Source organism: Carassius auratus, chromosome 41 (assembly GCF_003368295.1).
Source record: "Carassius auratus strain Wakin chromosome 41, ASM336829v1, whole genome shotgun sequence".
In the NCBI taxonomy this organism is placed as follows: Eukaryota; Metazoa; Chordata; class Actinopteri; order Cypriniformes; family Cyprinidae; genus Carassius; species Carassius auratus.
The window spans coordinates 12,906,508-12,922,603 of record NC_039283.1 but is presented as its reverse complement, the minus strand read 5'-3'; the positions used below and the strand labels follow the sequence as shown (position 1 = coordinate 12,922,603).

Sequence of the window (16,096 nt, the reverse complement as noted above, 5' to 3'; positions counted from 1 at the left end):
TATTTTTATATTTAATTATGATCATGTTATCAGTTAAATATGTATTTGCTGAACATCTGTACATATGTCACCCTGGACCACAAAAGCTGGGGTATATTTTTAGCAATAGCCAAAAAAAAAAAAAAAAAATTGTATGGGTCAAAATTATCGATTTTTCTTTTATGCCAAAAATCATTAGGACATTAAGTAAAGATCATATTCCATGAAGATATTTTGTAAATTTCCTACCGTCAATATATCAAAACATAATTTTTGATTAGTAATATGCATAGCTAAGAATTCATTTGGACAATTTTATAGACGATTTTCTAAGTAATTCTTTTTTTTTTTTTTTTTTTGCACACTCATATTCCAGATTTTCCGATAGTTGTATCTCAGCAAAATATTGTACGATTCTAATAAACCATACATTAATGGAAAGCTTATTTATTCAGCTTTCAGAAGATGTATACATCTCAATTTCGAAAATGTACACTTAAGACTTAAGATAGAATAGAATAGAATAGAATAATGAAAAACACATACTTTGTAACTTGTTAGATTATAATTTTATCCCCTAAACCATCACATATCAGTTTTATGTGTTGAACTATGTCTTTTATCTTGATGTTATATTTAGTGTTTCTGGACGAGCCATTTAAGCAGCGTTTACATTACTGAACAGAAACCCAATATTTAGATCATGTCATGATGTGTTCATTCTTTCCTCATTTTTTTCGGAATGCATCAAATGCTAATTTGAAAACGTCTTTGTGCACATCACCTTGCATTCATGATCTCAGAGTGTTCTCAGGTGTTCTGTGGCCTTTGCTACAGTTTGTTTCTGATCTCTGCTCTGGTTTCCTCTACCCATCAGGTTCGGCCACTCTGCACGCATGGCAGCAGCTCGCTCAGCCCCACCTGGGCGGCATCCTGGATACGCGGCCGGGCGTCGTGACCAAGGGCTTTCGAACACTGGAGCTGGACCTGGAAGGGGTGTACCAATTCACTGACCTGGAGGAAGATGAGGCAGGACTGCGTTCCCCTGCCACCTCTACCTCTTGCCTGTGCTCTCTGCCTTGTTCACCTGCTTTGCGACGACCTTTTGCCAACAATCCTGATAACCAGGATGAGCAGCTCAGTAAAAATGGAGGGAACCCTGGAGTGAGGTCAGACCAAATGGAAGCTGTAGATGAGGAGGTCTTATCTGGTGAGGGACCCTCATAACCCCACTAACCCTCTGGACAGGCTTAGGGGGAGGGAACATAAAGCCTCACTATAAAACAGACAATGCCCTAGTGGAGAACCCATAAGCCCCTGTTGTATTGTGCCTGTGAAGGTCTAGGACAAGCTGGTTCTCTCCTTGTTCAGCTGCAGGCACACACCCACTGCACATCATCCACTCACCCTGAAGACAGCTGCCATAATCTTTTGAGTACAGTCATTTTTTTATTATTTTACTCTCATTCTTCCTGTCAGTCATCTATCTGGTTCCCGTACTGAAAAAAAATGAGAATTGAGGCATTGGGAATTCTGGAATAGGGGTTGAAAAAGACTTTAAATATTAATAAATAAAAAATAAAATAATACTAAATAATATTTTTCTATCAAAACTGAAATCTTTTGCAATTTAACTTGAATTAATTACTATATAAAGTTTAATAATATAATTAAATAACATAATATAATGTTATAATTATATTTATATACCCTTTACATATAAAATTATACTAATATACGGCATGTATGGTATTATATAATGGGCAGTCTGAATTATCAGACCCAGACATGGTCTTTACAGGCTTTCATTCATTGATATTATATAAAATTGGTAGGTCTACTCTAAAATACTAATACTTACTACCGTATTTTTCGGACTATAAGTCGCACCTGAGTATAAGTCGCATCAGTCCAAAAATACGTCATGATGAGGGAAAAAAAAACATATAAGTCGCACTGGACTATATATAAGTCGCATTTATTTAGAACCAAGAGAAAACATTACCGTCTACCGCCACGAGAGGGCGCTCTATGTCTTCAGTGTAGACTACAGCAGCATAGAGCGCCTTCTCGCGGCTGTAGACGGTAATGTTTTCTCTTAGTTCATTTCTCTCGGTTCATGTCAAATTAATTTTGATAAATAAGTCGCACCTGACTATAAGTCGCAGGACCAGCCAAACTATGAAAAAAATGTGCGACTTATAGTCCGGAAAATACGGTAATATGAGTGTAATAATAAGGTATATTTATTATTAGCTTCTAGACTCAATTCTCATTTTCAGCACTAGTTAATTTCCTAAAGACTGCTCTCAATCTATCTTCTTATCTTCATTACGAGAGTACCCTGAGGGGGAAAAAACACATTTATTTACTCAATCTCTCCACACATTTCTCCCCTGATAAACCTGTATGTGAGCACAGAGTGTGATTTTTTTTTTTTTAAACTAAACTGCACAACACAACACACATACACATCCCTGGATGCATTTAACACACATCATCACACATTCCCCCCAGCATGTAACTAGCATCCAGCTGGAGTTCTGAGTGTCTTCAAAGGATAATGTTACAGAGTTCTATTAAAGACATGGAGGTGTGAGCCACAGTCATGTGAGTGAACAGATTCTAACGTCACTGGAAAGAGGTCACATTGACACCACATGTACACAAACACACTCCACATGCTTTCAAAGTCAGGCTTGTCAAATACACAAACACCGAAAGCCACATATTAGAGTTTTATACATAATGCTCACATACTTTCTGTGAATATCAGGGCTTGAGTACACTTGTAAATAACTAAGATCATACAAACAATTGTTTGCTTTTGTTTTCATTTCATTTTTGTTTGGTTTGCTTTGGGGTGAACTATCCCTTTAATGACAAATTACAACTTTCTGCAGAGAATTATTGAAACACAATGCCAGCTCCTGTATATATTTATGTCCTAGCTTGTCTGTAGTAACCAAATTCATAATTTGATCTTCCTTCCTTCCCACTGTTCTCTCCTGCTGTGTTAAGCTATTTAAAACTGCATCAGGATGAATCTTACCATTTAAACTTTGGTTTGTACAGGTATGTAAATGTAAAGACTCTAAATCTGCAGTCCCATTTTTAAGCACAGTAATAGAGTGCATTATGCCACATTACATTGCATTAGGTCTCCTCAGATCCTGAAGCAGTTTTAACTTCCTCTGTGAGTTCCTAAGCGTGTTTATGGTGTTGTGTACTGATGTCTGCTCTCTTGTTCTCCCCAGTTCATTTCCCTGGTAAATGTATGTCTCACACCAGCTCCACATACACCTTCACCACCTGCAGGATCCTGCACCCTTCAGATGAACTCACCAGAGTCACACCCAGGTAAAAACTCTGTCCGTCTTAAAAACGTGTTAGTATACATTATTTTATGGATAATATCAAACCTTTTTGGCTATTGCACTCAGTCAAAAATATGTGCAAAAATCGTACCTTTAGGATTAAAGCTTGTCACTGGAGCAATACCTTTATATATATATATATATATATATATATATATATATATATATATATATATATATATATATATATATCCCCAAAAGGTACTATTATTAATCTTTTGGGGGTAAATAAGGTACAGGTAAGAGTTTTAATGGTACTTCATCAAGATGTTAAACACTTAAATGTACAATTTTTGCACATTTTTTGTGAGAGTGTATGTGACAAATATATTTAAAAAAAAAACACAATGTTCAGGCATAATTTGAGCAAGAAATCTAATCCTTTATGAAATCTGTGGGCTTCCAAATCAGGCCACTTAAGCAGGAAGAAGCAACCATTGGAACCCTGATACAACAAGTGGGACACCCTATGGTTTATTGTACAGTCTTAAATCTGTATTAAGAATTTCAGACGAATAGCTTGTCTCTATAGCAAGCATACTGTACAGCTTTGTAACTTGCTCTCTGCAGGTCATATGACGAGGATGATGATGAGGCTCTCTATCATGTAGTTCTGGTGGAGGGCTTAGAGCATACTCACTGAGCACAGCCCCCTGGGGGTGAGGAGTATTAGCATGGCTAGCCTAGTACTGATTAAACCTTGTGTCATGGGAGTGTGCTATTCTCACTATAATAAACACATACCAATCTAATGTTCTAACTGGATGCATTGTAAAAATGTTTCTCAACATAACACCCTTGTGTGGGAGACTTATGACAAGCATTATGACAGAACCAGTTTATGTGTAAATAACAAACTATGTAAGAATCTATGATTATGTGGGTGTACATAAAATATTGTAAAGCAGAGTGCATGATAACGGAGCCATGATATCTAATCAAACAACATAATAATATATAAATGCAGTGAGGTTTGATGTCAACAGGCTGTTAATCTATAACCAAAAGAATTTGTATCCAAAATGATAATGCATGAATGCCATTTAATTTAACATATTAGCTTATTATTATTATTTTTTAAATAGAACAATGGCATTCCTGTTGCTAACATGTAAGGGTCATGGGTTCGATTTTTAAGGCAATGCATGAAATTAGAAAAAAATATTATCTTTTTATGTAACTCAAGTCACTTTTTATGTATTTGTAAAATATGTCAATTTAATTGTATTCACAAAGTTTTCAATGCACAGTTTGACATGTGGCTTATGAACTTGATACGTGAAACTAATGTAGTGTTTCTTTTTCAGTCTTTTGTCAGGTCCATCACTGGCTTCCTGTGTGATGTCACACAGCAGTCTGCGCTCCACCCCTGTGTCCACCCCCTGCACGCCTCGTCGCCTCAGCCTGGCGGAGAGTTTCACCAACCTCCGCGACTCAACCAAGACCACCAGTACCTCTCTGGGACTAGTGCGCCTCCTACAGGAGAGAGGTATATCTGCTGCTGTCTATAACCCTCTCAGTTGGGACAGGGTGGATCGAGCCCCTCCAACAGACCCCTGTTCATCACACACTGTCACCCCCATGCACACTTGCCTGGACACTCTCCCCTCCACCCCTCCAAACTCCCCCAGCAAAACCAAACCCACCAGTCATGTGTTCCCTGTAGACTACAGCCCATCAGACCCCCCGTATGAAACCTTCCTGGCTTCACGGCCAGCCAGCTCGATTCTGAAGGAAGTGCTGGAGGCAGACAAAAGGGCTCGGACAGACATACAGTGTCAGACTGAAGTTAGTGTGCAGAACTTGAGACTGGTGGACAAGGTGAAGAAGTTTAGCCTGGCTCCCAGAACTTTGACCCCAGGGATGGGAAGGCCGGGACCGCCATTTGGAGCCCACGCTGTTGTAACCTCCCCTATGGGGGGACTGCCAGTGCTGAACTCAGGGATGAGAAGAAACCGCAGTTACCCAGCTATGGTTGGGGCTAGTATGGCTATGAAGGGCCCGGGGCCCCCCAGTGAGGACGTGATGTTGGCCCCTGGGCCACCCAGACGAACTAGCCTCAATGAAAAGTGAATGTTGCCTCTCTGTTGTCCCCTTTTGCTTTCATTTATTTGTAATATGCATTGATACAGTATATCATCCCTGTGACAACTTGAGTGCCTGTTATCAAGATGATATTTGTATAGATTATTTTGCTATAACAACATATTTTATCTATTTCTCTGTCCATCTGACCAGCATTTAAGAACAATTCATTCAGCATTGTCACAGACTGTATCTTGGTATATTCAAAGCTTTTGTCATTGTGTGAAAAAAAAAAACTAATGGAATTTGCACTTGATAGCTGCAAAACAATGTAGCATATGAACAGAGCAGAAAATTCATACCCCCAAATTACTTTTAATTTAAGCACTTTTTTTAATCTACTCAAGGATAAAAGGACAAGCAAGAAAGTGTATTTTTTGTCATTGTTAATCTTCCAATTTAACATTTCAAAATTGTTTCATTTCGTGATGTTATCAAGAGCACTAATAGCACCTTAATGCTAATGGTAGCCTAGACAATGAAGTTATATCATTTATAATTATTTTTAGGTCAGAATTTACTTTTGAATGGCCATGTTGTAGCACTTTATATCAGCCCCTTTAGTGTGCCAGAAATCTGTAAAACATGGTTTTATTAGAACAAATACCATCACAGAATCCTTTTCCATATAGTCCAGCTAATAAAATAAAGACAGTGTAAAAGGCTTATTAATGCATTATATAAAAGGAATTATATTGTAATACCAGAGTTCAATATCGCGACTCTCAATAGGCGCTGACATGAATTAGTGATAATTTGCACATTAGCACAAACTCTGTTTTACATCCTCATAAGTCGACTGACTGAAATACTTCAGAGAGAAACAGAGACCACGGGCCTGTGAAGGTGCTGCATGGAGAATTGCAGCAAGTTTGAACTTGAAACACAATCATGTTCATGTTAAGACATCTTTTAATGACGTTTTGTTGAGACCAATATTATTTATAGGTGTGGATGTACATGCCATTTGGAATTGCAGTATCGAAGGCTTTATACAATTTCATTGTTCAAAAGTATGTCAGGTTCAAATGAAAAAAAAAAAATCTGTACTCTTGCTGTGGTTTTGGAACCTACTGACTGATGTGTGTCATATGTAAAGCAAGTGAAATATGTATTTTGTAAGCTTTAAAGATAGTGCCTGATATATGTATTGTTTTTTTTTGTTTGTTTTTTTTTTTGTTTTTTTTTGGACAGACTGTATAATAATGTCTTCATCTGTCACAGTATGCAATGACATAAATACTGTAACTATGTGTTATGTTGACTTCCCAATGCAGACATTTGAAGGATATATTATATTTGTTGTATTGCAGAAGAAGCACATACAGTTGAAAGTGCATGAGCCGTTCTGCTCAGGTGTAAAAGTGTGTTTGTGTGTGTGCTGTATGTGTGTGTATGGGCACATTTAATTAGAATGACCTTCACTGAATGTGTTTCAGAACTACAGAGGTTCCTGCCTTGACTGAACATTGATTTCAATGGTGTTTATTTAATCAGATTACCGATGGGCCGTTTTACTTGTATATTGCAAACGATAAATATTTGCAATATACAATATACATGCTAACTTTTTATATATAAAAAAAGAAAAAAGAAACTACTGTAAACTGTGTGTGTGTGTGTTTGGTGGGGGGTAAAATCAGTGAAACTGGTGAAAAGTGGGTTTCAGAAGCTCCTCTTTGCAGAAGATCAATAAACCAGTTGTGATTAATTTGTAAATAGTTTTATTTTGCACCAGTAATAATGTTTTAAGGTGTTAGTTCAACTATATGACAATAATTATCATTGACATTTTCATTATTCTTTTGAAAGCATGAGATACACTAGCCTTGTTGACCACAAGAGGGCATGCTTCACTATCACTGAGTATTCAGAAAAGCTTTACATTTGGTTGCCACACCAAATAATTTAAATTCTATCAATCTAGGTTCAGTATCATATCTGATTCAGTTATAAATTCGGGTCCCTACAATCTAAATAAACCAGCAACTCTGTGTGTGACTGAGAGAAACCGCCAGAGTGGCCACAAGAAGGGAGTCATTGTTTGATCTTGAGCTGACAGTTCCTTTTAAGGCCCTCGTCTTGTAAATTTGCATGGAGTGAGTAGATGCTTGTGTCCAGACCACAGCTGACTGATCAACAGGCCACTTGGTGTTGAAGAGCACCAGCTATTTACTAACAAGTGATGATATTCAGATGACATTCTCTAGCTGAAGAGAATTTCCATAGAAACAAGTTAATGTGAACACAAATACAAAAGACTTTGTTCTTGCGAGATTGTACAGATGGGTCTATTTTCTCATCAAACTTGATAAAATTTTGGCTGGACAAATCTAGAAATGGTTTATTTATAAATCCTCTTTTTATAGTTTTTACAATATAAATGTAGGCCTCTTAACCATAAACCTAACAACTGTTCAATTAAATAATTAAATAGGCTGATCAGTCACAACAATTATCAATAAACATTGATAATTATTTTTTTAAATATACACTGAGATAAAAGTGAAATTTTACATTGTAAATCATTGAAAAGTGAGACATATATAGCTTATATATACACATTACAGAAATATTTAAATCGTTTTTCTCAATAAAGGAACTGATTTTAAAACAATAACATGACCTGTGAGCTCTGTTTATCTATCCATCCATCTAGCATGTAGACATGGTCAAGATAATCTGCTGAAGTTCAAACCAAGCATAAGAATGGGGAAGAGAGGTGATTTAAGTGACTTTGAAGTTCTATGGGTGAAAATGCCATGTTGATAACAGAAGTCTGATGAAATGCACTCTGAATTGCACAGCACATTGAACCTTGAAGCAGATTTGAACCTACAGCGGCATTAGACCACACTAGGTGCCACTCCTGTCAGCTAAGAAAAGGAAACTGAGTCTACCATTTGCACAGTCTTTCCAAAATTGGACAATATACAGTTGTCACGAATCGCACACACAAACAGGGTGATTCATATACAGTGTTTACATAATCCAGTAAAGCAAAGCTCACAATCCAGGTAAGCAGTCAGAACAAGAAACATGGAAGTCCACAAGGAAACACGAAACACCAGGGAACACGAAAAAGCAGGATGACAAAAACCAAGAACATAATGAAAATGATAGAAACAAACAGGGTATATATAGACAGGTGAAAACAATGAAAGTGGGAACAGCTGAGTGCAGTTAACAGGTGTGCAATTAACAGTGATGAATTCAGATAAAGGCTTGTGGGAAATGCAGTACCTGCAGTGGGGTGACTATATGGGGAAGTGAGACCACTAGTGGACACCCAGGTATACACAGACCAGACACTGTGACATTAACCCCCCTCTAAGGAGCAGCTACCAGATGCTCCTCAGAAAACACAAAAAAACAAAACAAAGAGACCAAGAGGGAGGTGGAACTGGTGAAGTATCAGGTGGAGGGATGGAGGGCCAGGTCCATAGAGGAGAACAGGGACCGGAAGTGAAAAAAAAATGACAAAACAAAACAAAGAGACCAGGATGGATCGGAAACTTCAGAGGCCCAGGGCAGTGCCGACAGAGCAGGAATCCAGGGTGGAGCAGGTGGAACTTGAGCCCACCGGTGTGGTGCAGGCGGAACTGGAGCCAACCAGGGCAGTCCAGGCAGAACCAGAGCCCACCACAGCAAGGCAGACGGGACCGAAGCCCACCAGGGCGGAGCAGAGGACTACCACAGCCATGCGGACAAGACAGAAGCCCACCGGGGCGGTGCAAAGGTCCACCACAGCCGTGCGGATGAGACAGAAGCCCACCAGGGTGGAGCGGAGGACCACCACAGCTGTGCGGACAAGACAGAAGCCCACCAGGGTGGAGCAGAGGACCACCACATCCGTGCCAACGAGACAGAAGCCCACCAGGGCGGAGCAGAGGACCACCACAATCGAGCAGATGAAACAGAAATCCACCAGGGCAGAGCAGAGGACAACCACAGTGGCACAGGAGAGCAAGTCTGGTCAGGTAAGACTGAAAGAGAACATGAACAGGTTAAGGGTGGCCTCCGTGGCCATGATGAGATGGTAGATGGCCTCCATGGCCATGACAGGGCAGGCAGTGAGTTCAAAGGTGGCCTCCATAGCTGTGACGAGAGGGTAGATGACCTCTGAAGGTTCTGCAGCAGTTGCTGCCACCTCTTGGAAGTTCCACAGCCGAAACTGTCTCCTTGACAGCAATAAAACAGGCTGAGACAGCATTGCTGGGTACAACAGACAGGATGTGACAAGGCTCTGGAAGAATGGTAGTGATTTGACTGGGCTCATAAAGACCAACCGTGACTTGACACTGTTCACGGAGATCAACGGTGACTTGACCTTGTTCACGGAGATCAACGGTGACTTGACCTGACTCTGGATGGTCAATGGTGATTTGACCTGACTCTGGACGGTCAATGGCAATCTGACTAGACTCTGTGAAATCAATGGGGACCTGATCAATTGGGACCTGACTCGACTCTGGGAAATCAACTGGGACCTGATCAGTGGGGACCTGACTCGACTCTGGGAAATCAACGGGTACCTGATCAATGGGGACCTGACTCGACTCTGGAGAGTCTACAGGGACCTGATCAATGGGGACCTGACACGACTCTGGAGAGTCTATGGGGACCTGACTCGACTCTGGAGCATCCATGGGGACCTGACTCAACTCTGGAGTGTCCACGGGGACCTGATCAGCTGGGACCTGACTCCACTCTGGAAAGTCAATGGGGACATGATCAGTGGGGACCTGATTCAACTCTGGGAAATAAACGGGGACCTGATCAATGGGGACCGGACTCGACTCAGGAGCATCCACGGGGACTTGACTCAACTCTAGAGCATCCATGGGGACCTGACTCGACTCCAGAAAGTCAACAGGAACCTGACTCGACTCTGGAGAGTCAACTGTGGCAGCTGTCTTGTGCAGTGGCGCCAGGCTGGCTGCCATCTTGTGCAATGGTGCTGGGTTGGCAACCATCTTGTTAGGAGAAACAGGTGTAGATTCGGCCATCTTGTCCTACTGCCATGGCCCAAAACACCTGAGCCAGACCACCCACCTCAAACCCCCCTTGACGAAGGGTGGTCAAGCTCTGGAGTCTCCTCCTCCGCACGTTCATGGTTGCTGGGGGAACAGATTTGAATTCCCACACTGCTGAATCTAGGTGTGATGGAGTCCTTTGGTCACAAATCACACACACAAACAGGGAGATTCATGTGCAGTGTTTTATTTGGGAAATCCAAAAATCATAATCCAGTCAAGCAAAGGCAAGTCAGAACAAGAACCATGAAAGTCCACAAGTAAACACGAAACAACAGGAAACACGAAAAAGCAGGGTGACAAAAACCAAGGACTCCATGAAAATGATAGAAACAAACAGGGTATACATGGACAGGTTAAAATAATGAAAGTGGGAACAGCTGAGTGCAATTAACAGGTGTACAATTAAGAGTGATGAATCCAGACAGAGGCTTGTGGGGTGGACTAGTGGACACCAGGGATACAAAGACAGACACTGTGACAACAGGAAGATTGGAAAAAGGTGGTATGGTCTGATAAGTCTCAATTTCTGCTGCAACATATCCAACATAAAAGCATGGATCCTGCCTTTTATCAATGGTTCAATGCTGCTGGCGGTGGCGTAATGGTATGTAAATATTTTCTTGGCACACTTTGGGCATTGTTTAAATACGACCACAGTCATCTTGCGATGGTTACTTCCAGAGGTCTCAGTCTCTGAGGAATCTCTGAGGAAATCTTCCAGCACCTTGTAGAATCTACGCTGCAAATAATTAAAAGGGGGGGGGGAGTGAAATGCTATTTCATGCATACTGAGTTTTTTACACTGTTAAAGAGTTGGATTCCCATGCTAAACATGGACAAAGTTTAAAAAATTAAGTTGTACGTTTGAAGGAGTATTTCTGTTCCAAAAATACTCCTTCCGGTTTGTCACAAGTTTCGGAAAGTTTTTTTCGTTAGACGTTTGTGTGACGTTAAATGGAGCGGAATTTCCTTATATGGGTCCTAAGGGCTTACTCCCGTATAGCAGAGCACTGAGAGCACAACAGACATTCACTGATCAGAGCGAGAGCGTCGCGAAATGTCACAAAAGGAGTGTGTACTCAAGATTAACAGTATATTGAGTGAAAACGAGCATTTCACCCCCCTCCCCTTTAAAGCAGTTCCTCAGAAAAATAAACTGGTTCTGTTTATGATGTATTTGTTTACTTTTCTTCAATAAACTTTCAGAATCAGATAGAGATTTTTGCCAAGTGTGCTTACAAACACAAGGAATTTGTGACACTGGACCACAAAATCAGTCATAGGGTCAGTTTTGGATCTGAATAAATATGCTTTCCATTGATTTTGTTAGGATAGGACAATATTTGGCCAAGATACAACTACATGAAAATCTGGAATCTGAGGGTGCAAAAAAATCTAAACATTGAGAAAATCAATGTTTTAAAGTTGTCCAAATTTTAAAGTTGTCCAAATGAAGTCCTTAGCAATGCATATTACTAAACAAAAGTGTTGATATATTTACAGGATTTATAGTTTTGTGGTGAGAACACAAATAAATATTTATCTATCTCTGGAGCTGTGGTGTGCCTAGTTTGATGTTTTGTTCTCATATATTTTAAATATATATAGAAACCCAACCTCAACCCATCTCTTTTAGAGAATTACAGACCAGTTTCTCTTCCTCCTTTCATTGCAAAAACACTTGAAAGAGCTGTGTTCAAACAAGTCTCTACATTTCTCACACACAACAACCTCCTTGACAGCAACCAATCTGGCTTCAGAAGTGGACATTCAACTGAGACGGCGTTGCTCTCAGTTGTTGAAGCTCTAAGACTGGCAAGAGCAGAATCCAAATCTTCAGTACTTATCCTGCTTGATCTGTCCCCTGTTTTTGACATGGTTAATCACCAGATCCTCCTATCAACAGCATCAATGGCATCTCAGGAACCACACTTCAGTGGTTTGAGTCTTACCTATCAGATAGGTCCTTCAAAGTACCTTGGAGAGGTGAAGTCTCAACATCTAACTACTGGGGTTTCCTTAGGGCTCAGTTCTTGGACCACTTCTTTTCTCTGTCTACATGGCATCATTAGGTTCTGTCATTCAGAAACATGGCTTTTCTTACCACTGCCATTCTGATGACACTCAACTCTACCTCTCATTCCATCCTGGTGATCCGACAGTAGCTATTCGCATCTCAGCTTGTCTAACAGACATTTTTTCCTGGATGATGGACCATCACCTTCAACTCAACCTTGCCAAGACAGAGCTGCTTGTGATTCCAGCAAATCCATCATTCCATCACAATTTCACCATCAAGTTAGGCACTTCAACCATAGCTCCTTCAAAAACAGCTAGAAGCCTTGGAGTTATGATTGATGATCAGTTGACTTTCTCAGACCACATTGCTAAAACTGTCCGATCCTGCAGATTTGCTTTATTCAAAATCAAGAAGATCAAGCCCTTTCTTTCGGAACATGCTGCACAACTCCTTGTTCAAGCTCTTGTTCTGTCTAGGCTGGACTATTGCAATGCCCTCTAGGCAGGTCTTCCAGACAATTCTATCAAACCTTTACACTTAATAAAGGTTTGATAGAACGCAGCAGCAAGATTAATTTTTAATGAGCCAAAAAGAATACACGTCACACCTCTGTTTATCAATTTGCACTGGCCTCCAATAGCTGCTCGCAAAAATTCAGGGCATTGATGTTTGCCTACAAAACTACCACTGGCTCTGCACCCATTTACCTAAATTTGTTACTTCAGACTTATGTGCCCTCTAGAAGCTTGCGTTCTGCAAGTGAACGTCACTTGATTGTGCCATCCCAAAGAAGCACAAAGTAACTTTTACAGACTTTTAAATTAAATGTTCCCTCCTGGTGGAATGACCTCCCCAACTCAATCCGAGCAGCTGAGTCCTTAGCCATCTTCAAGAATCGGCTTAAAACCCATCTCTTCCATCTTTATTTGACCCTCTAACTTTAACACTCAATATTCTAATTCTATTCTTAAAAAATCTAACTACCTTTCTAATCTTTTGTATTATATTTTTCTTTTAATTTATTATGCAATTATATGTGTGTGTTTGTGTAAAGACCTCTAACTAGCTTGCCCTATTCTTTTTTTTAATTCTATCTGTTTTCTTTTTATTTGTTATATTATTTAAAATCCCATGCTACGTGTACTTTGTTAACCTAACTTAATAAATAAATAAAAATAAGTAAAAATAAATATGTAAAAACATTATACAATAGAGAATAGACAGTATACTGCACTGGTATGTTATGCCAGTGATTCACTCAGCAGTCCGGACTATTGCAATCTTCTAGGGTCTAATTTGGTAGTTGAGCTAAAGAGGCATTTATTGAAGTGAAGAGGGTGGATTCAATGATGGCCTAGTAGAACTGATACAGCAGCTCCTGTGGCAAGTTTAACTTCTTTATCTGTACTTCAGGTTCATCTCAATAAATTAGAATGTTGTGGAAAAGTTAATTTATTTCAGTAATTCTACTCAAATTGTGAAACTTGTGTATTAAATAAATTCAGTGCACACAGACTGAAGTAGTTTAATTCTTTGGTTCTTTTAATTGTGATGATTTTAGCTCACATTTAACAACAACAAAAAAAACATTAATCTCAACAAATTAGAATACTTCATAAGACCAATAAAAATAAAATTAAAAATTAAAAATAAAATTGTAGTGAATTGTTGGCCTTCTGGAAAGTATGTTAATTTACTATACATGCACGCAATACTTGGTAGGGGCTCCTTTTGCTTTAATTACTACCTCAATTCGGTGTGGCATGGAGGTGATCAGTTTGTGGCAGTGCTGAATCGGTACGGAAGCCCAGGTTTCTTTGACAGTGGCCTTGACCTCATCTGCATTTTTTGGTCTCTTGTTTCTCATTTTCCTCTTGACAATACCCCATAGATTATCTATCAGGTCTGGTGAGTTTGCTGGCCAGTCAAACACACAAACACCATGGTCATTCAACCAACTTTTGGTGCTTTTGGCAGTGTAGGCAGGTGCCAAATCCTGCTGGAAAATGAAATCAGCATCTTCAAAAAGCTGGTGAGCAGAAGGAAGCATGAAGTGTTTCGAAATTTCTTTGTAAACAGGTGCATTAACTTTGGTTTTCAAAACACACAATGGACTAACACCAGCAGATGACAATGCACCCCAAATCATCACAGACTGTGGAAACTTAACACTGGACTTCAAGCAACTTGGGTTATAAGCTTCTCCACCCGTCCTCCAGACTCTAGGACATTGGTTTCCAAATGAAATACAAAACTTGCTCTCATCTGAAAAGAGGACTTTGGACCACTGGGCAACTTCTTTTCTTTAGCCCAGGTAAGTTGCCTCTGATGTTGTGTGTGGTTCTGTGGTTCAGCAAATTCCTTGACATCTCCGTGTGTGGTGGCTCTTGATGCCTTGACCCCAGCCTCAGTCCATTCCTTGTGAAGTTCACTCAAATTCTTGAATCTATTTTGCTTGACAATCCTCATAAGGCTGCGGTTCTCTCAGTTGGTTGTGCATCTTTTTCTTCAACACTTTTTCCTTCCTCTCAACTTTCTGTTAACATGCTAGAATACAACACTCTGTGAACAGTCAGCTTCTTTGGCAATGAATGTTTATGGCTTACCCTCCTTGTGAAGGGTGTCAATGATTGTCTTCTGGACAACTCTCAGATCAGCAATCTTCCCCATGCTTGTGTAGCCTAGTTAAAAAGTGAAAGTGATGTGACATTCAGCCAAGAAAGGTGACCCATACTCAGAATTGTACTCTGCATTTAACCCATCCGAAGTGCACACACACTGAGCAGTGAACACACACACACACTGTGAACACACACCCGGAGCAGTCGGCAGCCATTTATGCTGTGGCGCCTGGGGAGCAGTTTGGGGTTCGGTGCCTTGCTCAAGGGCACCTAAGTCGTGGTATTGAAGGTGAAGAGAGAACCAAACTGAGATACCATTTTGAAGGTTCAGGAAACCTTTGTAGGTGTTTTGAGTTGATCAGCTGATTGGCATGTCACCATATTCTAATTGGTCGAATTGCTCAGTAAGGAAACTGCAGTGGATCCATTGATGTCCTTCAGATAAACCAACACCTTCAATCTTCAAATGACTTCATGACCAAAAAATTTAAAGCAACAGGTCTGTAATTATTTAGTCTTTTCATTTTGAATTTCTTTTGGATGGGGATGATATTGGAGTGTTCGAAGCAGGCAGGGATTTTGCACAACTCCAGTGATCTTTTGAAGATATGTGAAATGAGTGGGCCAGCTGGCCAGCACGGGTTTTTAGACAGGCTGGTGTAACACTGTCTTCAGTTCCTTACGTCAGTGTGTTACACACATAATGTTGGTGTGAAAGAAGACCCTTTGGGCTTTACTGTTCTTTATCCAAAGTTATGCTCAGAAAAATTTAAAGTTATAGACACTGAAGTTTCTTGAAAAAAAAATGGTTCCACACTGATTTTTGATTTATTTGAAATATACCAAATGACATGACATACAGCCAAGAAAAATATACCAAATGACATGACATACAGCCAAGTATGGTGACAAATACTCAGAATTCGTGCTCTGCATTTAACCCATTCAAAGTGCACAGACACAGCAGTGAACACA

General features: G+C 40.0%; 1 protein-coding gene across 5 annotated transcripts in view; it reads left to right on the top strand.

The window, feature by feature from the left end:
• Positions 1–6,484, top strand: part of LOC113060108 (trafficking kinesin-binding protein 1-like) — a 47,418-nt gene extending 40,934 nt beyond the window's left edge. For 4 of the 5 annotated variants that reach the window (XM_026228943.1, XM_026228940.1, XM_026228942.1 and 1 more), the window contains 3 exons: positions 857–1,189; positions 3,237–3,339; positions 4,664–6,484. In XM_026228943.1, the coding sequence (XP_026084728.1) occupies positions 857–1,189; positions 3,237–3,339; positions 4,664–5,429 (1,202 nt within the window). In that variant the 3' untranslated portion in view covers positions 5,430–6,484. Of the gene's footprint in view, positions 1–856; positions 1,190–3,236; positions 3,340–3,926; positions 4,015–4,663 lie in introns of those variants that run through there. The other variant, XM_026228944.1, reaches the window with a different exon arrangement.
• Positions 6,485–16,096: the final 9,612 nt, after the last annotated feature.